This window comes from Hippocampus guttulatus, chromosome 20 (assembly GCF_054856545.1).
Source record: "Hippocampus guttulatus isolate MCC_2025c chromosome 20, RoL_Hgut_1.0, whole genome shotgun sequence".
NCBI lineage: Eukaryota > Metazoa > Chordata > Actinopteri > Syngnathiformes > Syngnathidae > Hippocampus > Hippocampus guttulatus.
Genome location: NC_141280.1, coordinates 2,624,910 through 2,643,035, shown reverse-complemented (window position 1 = coordinate 2,643,035; position 18,126 = coordinate 2,624,910). Strand labels below are relative to the sequence as shown.

Below are 18,126 nucleotides of genomic sequence, written 5' to 3'. Positions count from 1 at the left end.
GTTGAGTGTATTTCCCTTATTCATACAGTACACTTGGAACACGGGAATTAATCGAACCCGTCAATAATGTGGAATGAAAAAGTAAAAAAGTTTTTTTTCTTTTTTTTGTTTGTTTGATAGTTTAAATAATCCAGTTGCCCATCCATGCAGCCATGTAAATTCAGAGCTGGAATAATGACGTCACATGCATTAATGACCACATTCCGACGGCATTTGAACACAGCAGTTTCTGGAGATGAGGGACACGCCCATGTCGACCGACATATCTCCTTCGCCATTGGTCAACGGTGTCCGTTAAGTGTGGATTTCCAGGCTACCCATTGGCTGGCGCCTGGCCGTGGTAGCATCTGTGCTTCGCGCTGTGCCCAGCTGTCCTCCTCGCACACACCGCAAGCAAGCACCCAGGAGAGCGAGCTCAAGAAAACGCGAGGAAATAACCGGTAAGGGGCAATTAAAAAAAGCACAAAAATGACCATACTATGCTTGTTCTGACGTCACTTCGTCGTTGACTTGAAGACAGTGAAAACCACCTGTCGTATTGATTATTCATATTCCACCGTCAAGCTAAATTACCGTTATTGACAGTCGGGGTTGCAAACGTCTAAATTTTCCGTTAAAGATTCGGAAAAATACGTATTGGTTACGTCATGGGGTGTATTGCATTATTTATTTGCTCGTGTCATTTCTTTTTTTTTTCATCGGAATATGTCACTGAATTGGTCATTAGCGTTTCCGAACGTGTTCACAAAATGCCTCTCGACGACTATTTGCGTGCGTGTGTGTGTGTGTGTGTGTGTGTTGGCGTGCCATCACTGTAATAACAAAACCTGCGTTCCCCATTATGTAAGATTCTTATTCGCGGCTTATTCTCTTTCCCACCAAATGCTGTTTTGTGTGTGTGTGTGTGTGTTGATGCAGCGAGGACGCTCGCCACGCATTCTGATCTCTCTTGTCATGCGTGTTCAACAGGAAAGGTGTGCTATGGAATCATTTGGTGGTTTTCTTTTGTTTTTGATCAGCCTTCGCGCTAGAATGTCTCCTTTCTTGTGCTCTGGTCTCTGTAATAGTGATTCAAATCCATCAGTATGAAAGTGACAATCTCCATGTGCGTGATGTCTATGAGATGGTCTTAAGTATCGGGACACCTTGCAGTTGCACCTCCAGTTTATTTCTGAAAGGCGAAGCATTTCCCACGGCTGCATCTCCATGAAGCAGAAAGTAAATCAAATCTGACTGTCTTGGATATTGGAATCAAGCCATGGTTTGATGTTCCCTTGATATGTGCTGTTATGCTAATGTTACAAATCCACAGTTTGTTAGGAATGTATCAGTTCTACACGCGACACTGCTTGGCAGAAGTCTTAATCCACCCTCTGTCATCTCTCATTCCATTAATCCTCTTGATGACTGAGGTTGTGCCGCTATCCGAATTCGAGAAAACAGTGCAGGCGTTTTCATGAGTCATGACTCTGCAAAATGAACATTTTTTTTTTCTTTTCTTTGCCATGCATTTCTGTTGACAGAATTTCCGGGGCGAATAACATCTCTCATACTTACATTTTGACAACTTTATACATTTCCACATAAAAGTCACTGAGTGTGAATGGTTGTCTGTCTCACTAGGGTCCATGTGAGTGACTGGTAGTCACCAAATAATATTCTGACAAATTAAGCGACATTTCCGCTTGTCAGGTGCAGTGACGTTCTGAGTCCCCCACACCCCCCCCCCCCCCAAAAAAATCAGCTCTCACGAAAATGCAGACTAACATCTGGATCAAGAAGATGAGCATAATCCTCATTGCTGCCCCACTTTGCCAAACCACTCTTGTCATGATGTATTATATCTTTGTAATTTACTAGTACTTTGATTGATCCCTCAACCTTGGTGTCGCTCCTTCTTTCCTCTTTGAATATCAATGTCTGTATCTCTGCATGCCATGTCTATTCTTATCACCGATTGGTTGTCTCATTGTCTGATATTCTGGCTTTTTATATAGCCCGCACGCACGCACACGCGCGCACACACATTGCTTCAACACGTGTACCAAATAACAAAGACATTCCTTGTCACTGCAGCAGTGTTTAAACCCCAGATCAGAAGTCAGCAGCTGTCTGCCACGTTCTCGCTCACTACACGAACGCACGCAAACACACGCGCGTTCGCTTTAGTTTGAATAACGGCGACGGCACTTAAAAGGCCGTTATGTCACAACTGAGCTTGCCTAGATTTGAAGATGGAACGTTTGAGGATGTAATATGAATATATTTTACCGTTACACTTGTATTTGTCAGATACGGGAGATGAGCTCTTTGGCATTATGTGATTACATTAAATTCCTACTTGGCAGCCCCCCACCCCCAACCCCCTCTTATTTAATTCACTTTCAATTTGTTCTCAATTTTATTAAAGGTGCGTTTTGGAAGGGAGTACCGACACCCTATTTGACAGTGTGTACGTGTGTGTCAAGTTTGCTTGGGTGTTCAGCGGTGTGGATCTATTTGCCATGTGTACATTTGTGTCCATCTGTGGACGTCTGCATGCACGTGAACTGAAGGGCAGCTGGTCCGAGGGTGAGTGAGAAATGCCGCCTTGTGCTTGTCTGTGCCCTCGACCCAAATGAAGTATGCATTTAATCCCCGAATTCCCCCAGCATGACTCATTTCACAAATGTCGAACCAAGTGCAGTGAGTTTCCATATTCGTTGCATTTGAGGTTTTTTGTGATTGCACCGGTGGTGTGTCGGTACACGCGGCTCCCTGCGGGTTTTGAATACTCGGCCACTGTGCGTTCCCAAATTTGGTGGGTTTCTTCAGGAATGGCATTTGGAGTAAAAACTGCTGAAGAGGTCACGCGACCCCCGATGGGACAAATCAAAAGTCGCAACAACTGATCTTCGACTGCTTGCGTTTATTTTTTTTCCCCCTCATGATGATATCCGTGAAAATACTTTCCAGCATAAGACCAAAAGTCTTGGGACACAACCAGTGTTCAACTAATCAATCGGGCGGGTCACACCAAGCCCATTAAGGGACGATTGTGTGCTGGCTGGATAGGTTTGGCGAATTTGACTCAACCCCACGTAAGCGGGTGGGTTGTTCAATAAGCAACTGGGTCTCGCTGCTGTCATTCCGAGACGCTGTCATGCAAACGTTTGCATGTGTGTGAGCGTGTCGGGGTTAGGGCCTTGTTTCCACTGAAAGCAGCCCACTTTCCATCTCCTGGGAAACCACCCTTTTATTCCGGCTGCCAAGCCCGAGGGACACTACTTTCCATACCCTCCGCCCTTCCCCCCCCCCCCAAAAAAAATATTCCCAGCATAGACATCCCCACAGGCGAGCTACAGTGACACGACTGTCAGGTTTTAGTTTGACCCGTGCCAAACTGTGCCAAAGATCCACCTGAGTGACATTTGCTTTTGGGCTCCTCATTTGACTCATTTTTCATTCTCCGACGACACCCCGTCGCCACCACCACCCCCTGCCCCCCATCCACTCCGCTCTGCTTCGCCCTCTGTTCTCATCCATCTCTTTGACTTGATTCTGTGTGACTGGGACTCAATTGTCTCCTGCTTGCAAACAGGCATCCATGCAAGAATACGCACATGCACACACACACACACACGATGTTTATGGAGTTTGTTAATGCTGCAAATTGGTGTCAAATCTCATCATACAACGTCGGGATGAATGGACAATAAAATGCATGATCCAAAGCACCAAATCAAATAATCCTACCTAATAGGTATACTTTTGGAAAAAAAAAAAAAGGACTGCAATTAGGTTAATTAGATGCATGATTCTAAAAGGGAAGTCCTACGGGAACATTGAATTAAGGCTTCTGTTCACTGTGGTGCCAGGTCTATGTTCCGTTACATGCACGATAGTCTCAACATGCATCTATCAACCGGGCGTTGCAATTTTTTTTGTTCAGGAGTCTGGCTGCCAACATGGGGTCCATGCGAATTCTCATCAAGGGAGGCAAAGTGGTCAATGATGACTTCACCCACGAAGCAGATGTTTACATCGAGAACGGCATCATTCAGCAGGTAAGCTTGACAAATGCACTTTCGCTTTTCGGCCACTCAATCCGTATCGTCAGCCGCCAACAGCCCTGATGGAAAAGTCAGCTTTGTGGAAAGAGCATGAGCCGGTTCCACCTCTCTGCGCCCGGACTGCAAATGAATGGCGGTCGCATGGAGACACCACAGGCTAATCTGAACAGAAATTGCCCAATTATGGGCAGAGGAACTTATTATGTAAATTACCCTGTTCAGTAAAACTGGACCAGAAGAGCTTGCTTCCAGTTGTTTAATCGCACACTTGAAGGGCGGGCATGCAATCCAGAGAGCCAACTATGTCTATGCGAGCTATAAAAACGAATGCGCCGCAAGCCGCTTGTTGGCTCGATTTCTTTTTTTTTTTTTTTTCCCCCAATACGTGTGACGTGTGTTATAGGTTGGGAAGGAGCTGATGATTCCGGGCGGGGCCAAGGTGATCGACGCGTCCGGAAAGCTGGTGCTGCCCGGCGGAATTGACACCTCCGTGCATCTGCAGCAGACTTTCATGAACGCCGCCATCCAGGACGATTTCTACAGTGGCACCAAGGTACTCCTACACCCAGCGTACGATTTGCGCCCTGCGCCGCACTTTGGGGGCTCCGTCGTTTGCTTTTTTTACTCCGTTTTTGTCGCCGGCAACAGACAACAGTAACTGGAGGTGGTATTAAGCCGTCTTCTAATGTCGAACAGTCGAGTATTTGGAAGATTAAGCAGCAAACGGCACCACTGCGGTTTAGCGAATCAAATGGCTTAAAGTCTAATGGAATGCCGAGTGAAATAGGGTGAGAGGAATTTTTTTGGGGGGCATACCCAATCCTCCACATGCCGGCTCACCCCAGCAGCCCCCTAATCACCATCTCTCTACCCACTGACCTTGCTACCATGGCAACCAGCCCCATGCTTCATGAGGGGAAGAAAAAAAAACCAATCTGGATTGTGTGTGTGTGTGTCTCACCCTGTTCCTTTCTCCGCCATTTTCTCTGCATCAGGCCCTTTGCATGTCAACCCCCATTGTCACGCCCCCCCCCCCCCCCCCCCCGCCCGACACACTTAAATCCAGACGTATATGGTAGTCAAACGTCACATCCTTCCTTTCCTTATGGGTAAGACTCAACGTATGTGGTTCACATTGATGAGCGGCTCTAACTTGGCCGACTCACCGCCTGAGCTGTGTGATTGATCTGCAATTTGTCCCGCAAGGACCTCTTGAGTGCATGTCTACTTGTTTTGGCTTCAGCTCACTCATTATTATGCACAAACATGGTGGGAAACATTCCCATTTCTTTTTGATATTGAACATCGGGCAGGATGATTGGACTTCTTTTTTTTTTCTTTTTCCCAAATTGCTGTCCATCTCTTTGTGTGCTGTGCGTCGTTCGCAGTGTTTTGTCCTCAATTGTCTCCCTTTTTGTCTCCTTTATGTTTCTTGCAAGGAGATTATCTTCAGAGGAGGGGATGCGTTTTTTTTGGGTTTTTTTTAGTAAAATGTTAATTCACTCAACTTTCCAAGCACAGAGCACATTTGTATTCGGTTCGTGTAACTTGACATGGGAACGTACAGTAATTTGCATATTATTTGGGTGTCGTGTACACGCCAGGTTACATATGCAATTACTTCAAAGGTCAAACACAATCATTTCCAGGAAGCTGTTCAACTTCAAATGTGTTTGTTTGGGTGACAAAACACACAGATTTGCCCCAATGCAGGAAAAAAAAATGCAGGATATGTAAGAACAATAATCATCTTCAGGGTTAAACTGTCGTCATCATAAAAAGAAAAGAGAAAAGCTTAACTACGACTTATTCGGTTCTGCTGTTGATGGTCAGGAAATGTCGCTTTTTTTTGCCTCACCTCAACCTTGTTCCAGTTTGACTCAGACGATTATGAATGGGTGCCTGTTGGTGTAATTTCACAGAGGCGGAGGGAGCCAAGGATGATCGGAACACGAATGTCATAGTAGAGCAGTGTCTGTTGTCATGGTTACACAATATAGTGCATTTACTACTGAGCTCGCTGAGGTGAGTCACAGCTGAGCGGTGCTTTCTCCTCATGTGGTTTTCATCCAGTTTCCTCGCCTTGTCACTCTTCTCTTCCTCCACCTCTCAGCTTCCTTTTTTTTCTTCTCTTTTTCCACATCTACCACGCTGTTGTTTTTAAGTTTGGGAGCTACAAAACAAAAAAGCATTTCGATAAGGGCGTGTCGTTTTTGAAACCACAACCTGTGCATACCGCTACTTTTATATGATCATCTTTTCTTTTATTTCATCCGCTTGACCCAGGCGGCTCTGATGGGTGGTACCACAATGGTGATGGCGCTGGTCCTGCCTGAGCAACACTGCTCCCTCGTGGACGTCTATGAGAACTGCCGAGCTCTTGCTGACGTAAAGGCGTGCTGCGACTACGCCCTGCATGTTGGCTTGACCTGGTGGGGGCCAAAGGTAAAGTCAAAGCAAACGTGACATCTCTCAGGAAACACCTCTCCAGCTTTTAACCCACTGAACCAAAATACATGCAGCAACATGCGCGCTTTTTCATATATGGGCGGAATGTGTAATGACCCAGATTATAAACCCGACACAAACTAGGTTAACGCACATATTCATTGAGCACATTAGACAGATACACTGAGTCACTATAGTTTTTTTTCCCAGCCTTTGGTGGCGGGATCCGTGCCATATCTTCTGGTGATAGCGTGCATGCAAGGCAATCGGAGGCATGCCGCCACTGTCTGAGATCCAAAAGAAAATTCATCGACCCAAGTATTCGCATGCAAGCAATTAAAAAGGATTTTTCCATCACGTGTCCACTTTTATATTCCCAACGCCTGGAGTTTGATCGGCCTTTATCTACTGTTTCCTACCTAAAAGTAGCAACCTCACGGTATATCGTTCACATTTCCGGACTCTATCAAATTCTTTTACTGCCTTACGTTCAATAGATTTCTGCGGCTTTTTCAAGGGGACCAAGTTTGTAGTCGCAGCGGTGCGATCTAATCCTGGCTGCTCGTCAAGCTCTTTTCACGCCCCATATGGCAAACGCACTCATTCCTGTGCCTTGATCCGCTGCGCGCTCAGGTGCGGAATGAGATGGAGACGCTGGTGAGGGAGCACGGGGTGAACTCCTTCCAGATGTTCATGGCCTACAAGGATATGATGATGCTGAGGGACTCTGAACTGTACCAGGCGTTGCAGACCTGCAAGGACATCGGCGCCATCGCGCGTGTCCACGCCGAGAATGGCGAGCTGGTAGCGGAGGTGCGCGACACACTCACATGCTGCGCAGTTTACACGACCAACTAATAAAAATAAGTATTACAAGTGGGAGTGTCTAATGGCGTGAATATTTCCTCTACAGGGTGCTAAAGAGGCTCTGGATCTGGGTATCAGTGGACCCGAAGGCATTGAGGTCAGCCGTCCAGAAGAGGTAAAGTCTTTCCTTTCTGTTCTTTGGATGGGACAAGTAAAGACCAGTTTTGCACCGCATGCGCGCAAAACGTATTTTGTCTAAATACCTTCTGTCTGCTTCGAATGACTTTTTGCAGCTGGAGTCAGAGGCCACACACAGAGCGGTCACAATCGCCAACAGGGTAAATTGACACTCAATTCCCTGTCTGTGTGAAGATGACGTGATCAATCGCTGATTTTTTTTTTGGGGTTACAGGCTCACTGCCCGATCTACCTGGTGAATGTGTCCAGTATGCCCGCTGGGGATATGATTGCAGCTGCCAAGATGCAGGGTTGGTCACACCACGATAAAAACATGAACACGGGCGATGACAATACAGATTTTTCCTTTCTTTGCAGGTAAGGTGGTCCACGCAGAGACCACAGTCGCTCATGCGGTGTTGAACGGCATGCAGTATTACCACCAGGATTGGGCTCACGCTGCCGCCCACGTCATCGTGCCTCCGCTCCGCCTCGACCCCAACACCCCTGGCTACCTCATGGGACTGTTGGGCAAGTACGTGCGCAGTACAGTTGAGAAAGTTTTGGAAACAATAGGTCCCGGGGTATTTCCCGTTTGGCGGAAAGCGAGCCGCGAACGTGAACTGAAAACAATGACACAAACTTGTGTTCGGGGTGGTCCCTCGGCGGTCATGCCAACTACGTGTTTTCCGTGTCTATTTTTGAATCAGCTACCTGTCGAAATGTTCAGGGAAATTATGAACATGTTTCCTCTACGACAGTGGATGCAGCTTTTCTTTCAAAATTGTAAATAGTTTCTGCTTGTTTGGGGGGGGGGGGTAGTTAAGTCAATATTTAACATAATATTTTAGTCATGTATTTGGTTAGGAAGCGAGTGCGTAGTCCTATCAACCCATCTAATAGCGCTGATGAAAAATTGTGGCCCCCTCACCATCATTTACTCTAAGTTGCCCACCCCAGGTGCGGTGCGATGTCCTTCCAAATGTTGAACAGGCATTCCACAAGCTTCTCATATGTGCAAATAAGCATCAAGTGAAAATGCGCATCCCGTTTCCAGTGACACGCTGAGCGTTGTGGCATCAGAGCACCGTCCGTTTAGCACCAAGCAGAGGGCCTTGGGCAAGGAGGACTTCACCAAGATCCCACATGGGGTGCCTGGAGTCCAGGACAGGATGAGCGTCATCTGGGAGAGGGGGGTGGTACGTCCACCGACTCGCATATACAATCGCTGCCATTCATGTTTGCTGCCTTCCCTTTCACATACCAAATCCCCACACTATCAAAAAATGTATTCATGCCTCCCTCTCAACGCCCTCCTTTAGGTTACAGGAAAGATGGACGAGAATCGTTTTGTGGCCGTGACGAGCGCCAACGCCGCAAAGATCTACAACATGTACCCGCGCAAGGGTCGCATCATCCCCGGAGCGGACGCTGATGTGGTGGTGTGGGATCCAGATGCAACCAGGTGACTTCATGCCGGATGGTCCTGCCCACGTGTTATAAACCCGTGACTCATGTTGCTCTTTGTCCAGGATGATCTCCGTTGGCACTCAGGTGCAAGGAGGAGACTTCAACCTGTATGAGGGACTGCGCTGCCACGGTGTTCCTCTGGTCACCATCAGCCGGGGACGTTTGGTGTGCGAGAACGCAATGTTCATGTGCGCCGAAGGCTCCGGAAAATTCTTTCCGCAACGGACCTTCCCCGATTACCTGTACAAGAAGATGGTGCAGAGAGAAAAAGTGTGTGTGCGCAGTATGCATCCAAATCCACTCAGACTACTTCTAAGTCTAATGACGTTATCTTGTTTGAACCTATGGACAGGCTCAGGCATATAAAGGGGTTGACAGGGATCCCTATTCTGGCGATGTGGTCAAAGTTGCCAACACTATGAAGAAGGAGCTTGGTTTGAGCCCCATCGATGGAGACGGCACTAACAAAGGCGTGGTGAGGGCGCAACAGGGGGTTCGGGACCTCCATGAGAGCTCCTTTAGCCTCTCGGGTATGTTTAAAAAAAACGGAAAAACAACAACTTCAGCCATATTTGCACTAACCTACATCGTTAAATTGTCTCATGGGATTTAAAAAAAAAAATCTATTTGTGATGTGAATGACTTGAATTGAATAAAAACAGGTTAATTGCGTGCTCTCCATAGGGTCTCAGGTTGATGATCACATCCCCAAGAGGTCCTCGGCTCGGATCCTGGCCCCTCCGGGTGGTCGCTCCAGTGGAATCTGGTAAACTCTGGCCCGAGAAAATCAGCCGTCCTAGCCTCCTTGTTTTTTAATTATTTTTTTTATTTCCGAATAACCAAGAAAACTGCACTGATTTTAAAACACAAGTTTAATGGTAAAAGGGAAATTGTTCTCAGCGATTGGCCAAGACTTAAACATGTGATCAATTTGCCGAAGTGATTTTTACAAATCTAGTTGGAGTCTTCTTTCTGAAACGATAAAATATGCCGAGGTCAAGGTGCTATGTGTGAATGTTTTTTTTCCCCCAAATTTAAGCGGATCACAACTAACCGATTTCTCATTGTTAAGATGCTTGTCAGGAGAAAAAGGAAAAGGGACCGAATGCTTAAAAGACAGTACCGGTTACGGTATTTTCAAAGGTTTGAAATGATGTTGACTTTAAATATCTAAAACGAGTAGAACTGGATTCAGTAAAGCATCCCCATCACACACACCAATAGAGCGCATACACTGTAGTCACACAAGGTGAGTGGCGATTTCTGTTTGTGATAAAACCACCTCCTGCGCTTCATTCCTTGGCTGTTCCTGTGTTTTTGTTTCCAACGGATAGACTGTGTTGTGTGGTGATGACATCCAACTGTTCAACATACTGTGTGATCTTTGCTGCGACACTCTCCAAACAGTCCCACTGTGTCACACGCTGCCTCTTAGTGAGAAACACACAAGTATCCCAGTGTAGTTCCCGACAATAGATTTACTGTAATGTTGTGAATTATACATAACGCACAACACAAGCCAAGAACTGTCAAGAAATGAAAATGGTCACTTAAGGAGAGCCTCCACAGGGCAGGAAGATTGAGCTACACATGCTACTGAAGCACAGACCCCCCTCACCTCCTCTGAAGTGTGTCATTCCATTCCAACAGTGGTGTTTATTCATGACCACATTTTGTTTTTGTCTGTGTACTGTACATTTAGGATGCTTTCTCTTAGTTAAAAGAATACATGTGCCAATGTGAGTGAGTCACTCCTATTACTGCACACACCTTGCATGAAAAGAACCACATCGAGACAGATATGGACGGCCACAGGTTCACAACTGGTGCTTGTTGTTTTTCTTTTTACAATGGTATTAAGGGTGTTCATTTTATTGTGGATGATTGTTGTTTAGAAGGCACTGTGAATTGTCAGTGACTGTGCGTTGTCAACTTTGTGAATTGTTTTGTTGGAAAGTGAACCTGTTGAATATGTACTATGGCTGCTTGTTTCTTACCACAAAGTATTGGTCAACCAATAAAATAGCAAAAAAAGTATCGTCTTTGTGCGTCTTTATTTATTTATAAAGTCCCATCATTTAATTTCCAAGCACAGCAATTCAACAGCATTTTTGGCACGGGGAGAGTCTGAGACACAAATCGCAGTTATTACAGCACGGGAATCATTGGATCAAAGTGCATCCAGATTGTAACGTTGGATTTGTAAAGCAAGTCCTGCAGGATGTTTCACTGTGTGCAGCCCTGAGTGATTTGATCCAAACACATTAACATCCGGTTAGTCTGAGAGCTGAGGACAATATTTTCGTACTGTATCTTCCTTGCCCCCGAAGACCACGTTTCAGTGTTCTAATAAACGACATCCTCCTTATTTAGTCACTGTTTTCGATCACAACGTGACGCTTTTTCTGTCGAGTAAGTGCAGCAATTATTGAAACAAAAGCCTTGTCTAAAACATACGTCAATTAAACCCAGGCGACACATCTAAAAGTAAATAACAACATAAGAATATACCTATAGTGTACAATATACAACTTTCACACCGACTTAAAGGAAACGTTCGGGCAAAGTGCTGTGGTTTATCACTCAAAGTGGGCCTCGTTGATTTTGTCAGAGCCGACATGGCGCCGCGGCGTACTCCAGTTTCACCAAATCGAACAAGAAAATAGTGCAACTGATCTGCGCGTGCGCAGTGGCCACCAGATTAAGCGTTCCACACAGCTCGCCAGGCAGAGTTCTCGGTTTCGAGCAACGGGAAAGCACCTCATCTCGTTCAACGGCACGGTCGGCAGTCAGAGGGACTTTATCGCCCTTGAGTAAGTTACATTTCACTTAACCTGCATTGTACTCATTTACACCTGAACACGTGTATATGGACCGCTTGATCTCATCTTTATTGTCGGGTCGACGGGCTAATTGCCGCAGCGCCACACGGTGACAGTCCTCCTTTCTTTAGTAATGTGTGTCTTCGTTCAGGCCTCCAGAGGGGGTAACGTTAACTTCACACCGAACAAGTCCAGGTTTCAATGACTCGTGTGCATATTTCCACTTCGACACGCCGCCAAATCTACGTTTGTACTTGCCACGAGCCCCCCAAATGCCAATTTAGTTGCCCAGTCGACGTTAGCAGAAGTTAGCAAGGCGCTAGCAGCAGCGCAGTTGTAATGTCAACTCGCTGAAACACGTCCACTGCTTCCAAGCATGTCGAGTACTGATCACGTGCATTATTGATGACTTTACTCTGTTTTGATTGTATCTGCTGCTCTCGTGTACGCTTCCGACGTTTTGTTGCTGGGCCAAAACAAAATATACGTTCTGCTCGGTTTGATGACGCGTTAAAACGTTTGTCATCACCATGCACTTAAAATTCAATCACATCACATCAGACACATACTATATATTTTTTGCAGAGCAGCAGGTACACTGTCCTTTCCTCCGGAATTTAGTGTAACAATTTGTATTCATTGTATCACGCCTGACGAAACACTAACAAATGACTGTCTGGAGACTTATGTTGATTATATTGTACAATGGCTTTCTGTTATTTAATAAGCTAACAGTCTAATTGGTTTTTGGGGTAAATGTTGAAATGTTGAACAGTTTAAGCTCTGGAATGCAACATTTTCTCTTTAAAATCCGTAAACAGCTTTTCAGCTTTACAGATGCCATGTCTGATTTGCTATTAAGGACGTTTACTGTGACACATGCTGGCAGTGTAGTTGTTATCGACGTAAAATCTTTTCCGCCATGCAAATATTATACTGAACGTGCTAGCCAGTCGACCACTGTGCCGCCCACAAGTTGAACCCATTAAAAAAAAAAAGTTTTTCCTGAGAGGAAGAAGAGGTGTCTATTTTAGGTGCCACATTTATATATTCAAGTGGACACCTGGTATTCCCGTCGGACAGGATGTGTTTCTCTGTGTTGTCAGTTGGACAGATAATGTTCTAAATCTGATGCTGTTTTCCACATTTCACTTCTCTGTGAATAATCAGGCTTAGTTTTTAGATTGACTGCATATCAACTTTTTCGAAATGGTCCTGTGGTGTCATCAGCTGCCACAGGCAAATTAGCAGCGTGTGCTGAGTGGACAGTTACCTCTGTGAATCTCTGCTGTCAGGAAATGATTATTCAGCACAACATCCTGTGCGGTGTTATTTGGGACGACGGGAAATGCTTTGGTGATCCCCCCCCCCCCCCCCACCCCCCTATCACAGCTGCCTTTGTTAACTAGCTTTGGTTAAACCGTTAAATGGGGATTAAGCAAAACTGTTAAGTAATTGAGTGCGTGACTGTCTTCATTAATGCTCCTTTTTTGATGTGCCCAAGGACTTGTTTTAAGGTGGTCCAGACCAACCTGCTTCTCAGCGGTTTACACCACGACACACCCAGTGAAGGTAAGCAATATGAGTACATAGATTATTATACTTTTTTTTTTCACCACCGCGAGAGTTGAGCTTCTCAACTTAGTTTTCCTTCTAATACTCATTGTACAGGGCACTTTGTAATTGGCTATTGATTACTTTTCACGTCAAATCACGCACTCCGTGCTCCGGCCGTATGAGGTGTTGACCACAGCTGTGTAGTACTTTTCAACCCTCTATTAAATGTCGGTAGAACAATGAAATACATTAATGTGGCGAGCACGCAGAAGCTGCACTTAGCGACGGTTCACACCCAAACGTTCATACGCAGACGAGCCGTCCGCACGTGCCGCGCCACCAGGCCCCGCCTCCTAAAGGCACTACAATTCCGACAGTATTTTCACTGCATTTTAAGATTCCTCCAAAAAAAAAAGAAATTATTTATTTAACACACTAAAAACAGCCCTCCAGTGTAAGGAAGAATATGCAAATGTTATATTGTTTTATATTTAGATTTAAAAAACGGTGTCGTGATAAGGTAAAAATGCAAGGATTTTTGTCCATTTTCCTAACAGAGAATAGATCCTCCCTTGTACAGAGCAGCAGCCCAATCGTGTCCACATTCTTCTCCAAATCAAGATGGCCTTGAAACAAGGCAGAAAGTGGAGCAACCACTCACAATTCCTGCTCTTTGCTACTTACCTTAATTATCTTCTTTCAATGGGGTGTTAGCAAACCAATTGTCGTTACTATTTTAGTGATGTGTGGGAAATGAGGCGGCGGAAGATGCGAACACAAGCCAGTTGTACAATCCAGGCAAAAATTCAAAATGGACCATGGGTCACAGATGATTTCCAGGCCATACTTTGAACAACTTTGGTCCACTCATATGGGGACACACACACACAAAAAAAAAAAATCGAGATGTATAAATCACTGTTTTCAAATCGTAAATCAAGTACATTGTTTCTTCTTTCTGAGTGTTGACTTGATTTGAAACAGGAGGATGGCGGTGAATGTCTACTCCACCTCTATGACCATAGAGAACCTGAGTCGCCATGACATGTTGGCATGGGTCAACGACTCCTTACAGCTCACTTACACCAAGATCGAGCAACTCGGCTCAGGTAAGCGCATGCATGCATGCGGGCATGCGCACATGCAAAATCCCATGTTGACATGAGGATGTCTTCCCTTCAGGTGCAGCGTACTGTCAGTTCATGGACATGCTATTTCCAGGGTGCATTTTGTTGAAAAAAGTCAAATTCAATGCCAAACTGGAACACGAATACATTCACAATTTCAAGGTCTTACAGGCGTCGTTCAAGAGGATGTCTGTCGATAAGGTCAGCCACGACGAATGATTCTCGCCGGACTTCACAATGTTTCGTTTTGCTTGCCGTAGCTGCTTGTTCTCAAACGGTCTCCCTCCCTCAGATCATTGCCGTCGAGAGGCTGGTCAAGGGCAAATTCCAGGACAACTTTGAGTTCCTTCAGTGGTTTAAGAAGTTTTTTGATGCCAACTATGATGGCAAAGAATACGACCCTCAACTGTTACGGCAGGGCCTCGAGGGAACCCCGCCGCCGCCGCCCAATTCAGGTACAATGTGGCACATGCAAGTTGTTTGTGCGTGCAAGATACAATCACTTGTGCGTGCGTGCGTGTGTGAAAAACATAGACTTCATTTCATGTCTCTTGATGCAACCACGTCCCCACCTCTAACACAGGTGACCCCATTGTCCACAAACCCAACAGACCTGCTCGCTCAGGTAACGCTCATTTCACGGCGGCGTGTGTGTTTGTGTTTTGTCCATACTCACTTTCCCCACAATATTTACTCTCAACCTGGATTGGTCTGTTCTAATGTTTGCAGTAGTGGGTTGAGGCACTCTAAACGTCAGTGTTTGTTGTGTGCGTGTGGGTCCCCCCCCCCCGACGTGACAATCATTATCCATTCCTAGTTGAGACTTCCAACTTCTCAGCGCAAATCCCTCTGCTCGCCCTCTCATGTAGGAAAGCAGACTGTTGCAAAGATGAGGACGGGCTCACTTCATTCATGCTTATTGTTGAACAATAAGTACAATTTCCACATCTTCTGGAAAAGTTCAGGATGACTTTTTCAGCTATTGTCTGGTATAAAAATAAGGCTCGCGTTTTCCAGGGCGGTCGCACCTTTTTCTAACCGCCGTAGATCCACAGGCGGTTGATTCCCGGCAAGCGCAGAGATACTCAAGTGTGTTTGTGTCTTTGAAGGCCCCATCAGAACATCTCCCACCGCACCCAAGAGTGTCCCCACCCCGCAGAGGCAGATCAATGCGCCGGCAGCCCGCAGGAACCCCGCCATGACGCGCAATGGAGGAGACTCGGAGCTGATGGAGCTGAACCAGCAGGTAGCGACGAGACTTTTTGCTGTCAAGGGTCGAAGATGTTTCAATTGGGGGCTGCGAGGGAATGTGCATATCGCAGCCTTTATCTAATTTGGGATCATTGTGTGCATTTTCTTTTCATCTTCTCTGCCAACGCAGCTACTGGATATGAAGCTGACTTTGGATGGACTAGAGAAGGAGAGGGACTTTTATTTTGGCAAGCTGAGAGACATTGAATTGATCTGCCAGGACGGAGAGAATGGAAGCAACCCGGTCCTCAACAAAATCATGGAGATACTCTATGCCACAGAGGTAAAACCAGAGGTATTAGTATTACTTTTAAACCAAATAACATAAAAATAACAAATCTAAAATAATTTGACTTGAGCTCATGAAATTGTTCAGTTCCTCAGTAGTAAACGTGATCAGAAATGATTTGCGACTGAAAATATGAAAGACACAACAACGTGCAGAAGCATGTTGTAACGCTTCCACTTGTTTTGCAGGAGGGGTTTTCACCGCCAGATGATGACGATGTTGATGAAGGCGCACAAGGAGAACAGGAGGAGTTCTGAGCTTTTTTTTTTTCCCCCTTTAACCAATTTAACATTCGTCCTAACCACAGAAAATGTTCCCCCATCATTTTACTTCACATTTTACAAGGGTTCCCTTTACTCCTTGCATCTTGTTTGCGGCTGTTCATGATCACATTTTTTTTAACATTCAACAATGTTTGGACCTGTTGGTTTACTCGGCTCAACCAGAGGTGCCAGCAGTTGGGCGTGGTTGCCCGCTAAAACTGTCATGCATTGAGATTACAACACTGACAGCCTGGGCCCAACGTTGTGTGTGCGTGCGTGTGCGTGTGCGTGTGTGTGTGTGTGTGTGTGTGTTTGTGTGTGAAGGAGGGGGAGGGGGTGGGATATGCAGGCGGCTTTTTTTTCACCGTGCACTTTAATTGTCAACCATATGCAGAAACACTCATTTGAATTTGCTGCATATTTGCTGTTTTATGGAACCACACGTTTTCTCTACAATATTACCCAAGTTGTAGAATCTTCCGTGTGGGTGATGGCGGTGTAGGTGAGAACATAAGTGATGCAAATGAATATAGTTTGCATAGTGGAGATGTACAAGTAGCCTGCAGACATATCACAACTTACTCACGTGCACATACATTAAAAAAAAAGCCGTAATTTCAAGTTTAAAGACAAAGCCTTGGTGGATAAAAAAGAAAAAAAAACAGTTTGACAGCTTGTTTTTGAGGAAGCCTGATGTATTTATGGTTTTATTTATTCGTCTTTTTTTAATCAGCTTGGTCACTTTTTTGGAAAAAAAAATTAAAAAGGTGGTTTGGGATTGAAAGTCTTGCACTAAAAATAGCGAAAGCCCACACATGTGATCTGAATTGCCAACCAGCAGTGATTGGCTGCAGCCAGAAATATACAAGATGCTATTTTATATTTTGTCGCTTAGGTTTCTTTCTTTTTTTTTTCTTTTTAAAATGTATATCTGCATTGGATTGCTTAAAAAAGGCCAAGTCTGAGTTGTCATCGTGAATTTTAATTGAACAGACAAACGTCAGGGTTTTAATTTTATTAATGGAGGCCAACGTGGGTTGAAGACTCTACTAAATTACTAATGGTTGACTATTTTAAGATCAACATTTTAGCTGCTATCTGTAATTATTTTTGCTGTATTTGAGTTTTCATGTAATCCATAGCACTCAAATGCCACAGTGTGGTATGTTGTCACTGGCAGTCTGGCTGAGTGGTCTAAATTAGTTGGACCTTTTATTTTATTTTATTTTTTTGCTCAGTTTTTCTCCAAGTGATCGTGATCAACATCTGGATTTGTGTTGGAATGAAATAAAGCATCTGAGTAGGTGAAAAGCAAGAAACCATCGTCTTTGTATTTTGTAATACTCGAATAAATTATTAAATAATACAATCTGCGTGACAGAAATATCATTTGTGATCATGCTTTTATAACAAGGTCATTTTATAACGGTCTTTTTTTTATCCTGGACTTAAATTATCCTCAGGAGAGGATAGTTTGAGCGTGATTTTTTTCCCCTCTCCCTACCTAGTGGTTTCCTTTCTGAACTCTGACTGTAAATTTCCCCATTGCGGGACAAATAAAGGAAATCTTAATCTTAATGTTACTACAAACAGGGAGAGCACGTGACACTGTACATGCATCCCATCATTAAAATAAGGAAAATATATAGCTATATATATTTTTTAACCATTAAGAGAAACTAAGTTTACCAAGTGAGTGAAGATGGTGTTTTTTGTGGCTAGTTTTATTTTGATTTAAATTCTACAAATTGCATCTCAAAATGTTATGACGAGTCTTTCAGTGAGACAAGGATGTAAAATGTAAGTATTGTAAGACATTTTCTTCATTGTAAGACATTTTCCTCATGACAACAAAGACATCTT

The 18,126-nt window shown here is 44.7% G+C and overlaps 2 protein-coding genes across 5 annotated transcripts; both read left to right on the top strand.

Moving 5' to 3' along the window:
- Window positions 1-177: 177 nt before the first annotated feature.
- LOC147187498 (dihydropyrimidinase-related protein 5-like) lies at window positions 178-10,991 on the top strand. The gene is made up of 14 exons (XM_086101109.1): window positions 178-440; window positions 3,932-4,046; window positions 4,456-4,605; window positions 6,339-6,497; window positions 7,134-7,313; window positions 7,414-7,482; window positions 7,601-7,645; window positions 7,720-7,795; window positions 7,863-8,019; window positions 8,542-8,683; window positions 8,807-8,949; window positions 9,017-9,224; window positions 9,307-9,484; window positions 9,639-10,991. The coding sequence occupies exons 1-14, from the start codon at window positions 193-195 to the stop codon at window positions 9,722-9,724; spliced, it is 1,956 nt and encodes a 651-aa protein (XP_085957235.1). The 5' UTR covers window positions 178-192; the 3' UTR covers window positions 9,725-10,991.
- A 642-nt stretch (window positions 10,992-11,633) lies between these two features.
- Window positions 11,634-17,582, top strand: LOC147187497 (microtubule-associated protein RP/EB family member 3-like). 4 transcript variants are annotated; one of them, XM_086100897.1, is made up of 9 exons: window positions 11,634-11,767; window positions 13,281-13,348; window positions 14,318-14,442; window positions 14,516-14,661; window positions 14,753-14,915; window positions 15,044-15,085; window positions 15,570-15,706; window positions 15,842-15,994; window positions 16,189-17,582. In XM_086100897.1, the coding sequence occupies exons 3-9, from the start codon at window positions 14,322-14,324 to the stop codon at window positions 16,255-16,257; spliced, it is 831 nt and encodes a 276-aa protein (XP_085957023.1). In that variant the 5' UTR covers window positions 11,634-11,767; window positions 13,281-13,348; window positions 14,318-14,321; the 3' UTR covers window positions 16,258-17,582. The 4 variants fall into 4 exon arrangements, with proteins under 4 accessions (XP_085957023.1, XP_085957021.1, XP_085957025.1 ...); XM_086100895.1 differs by having other exon boundaries at window positions 15,842-16,006; XM_086100899.1 differs by lacking the exon at window positions 15,044-15,085.
- The last annotated feature ends 544 nt before the right edge of the window (window positions 17,583-18,126 follow it).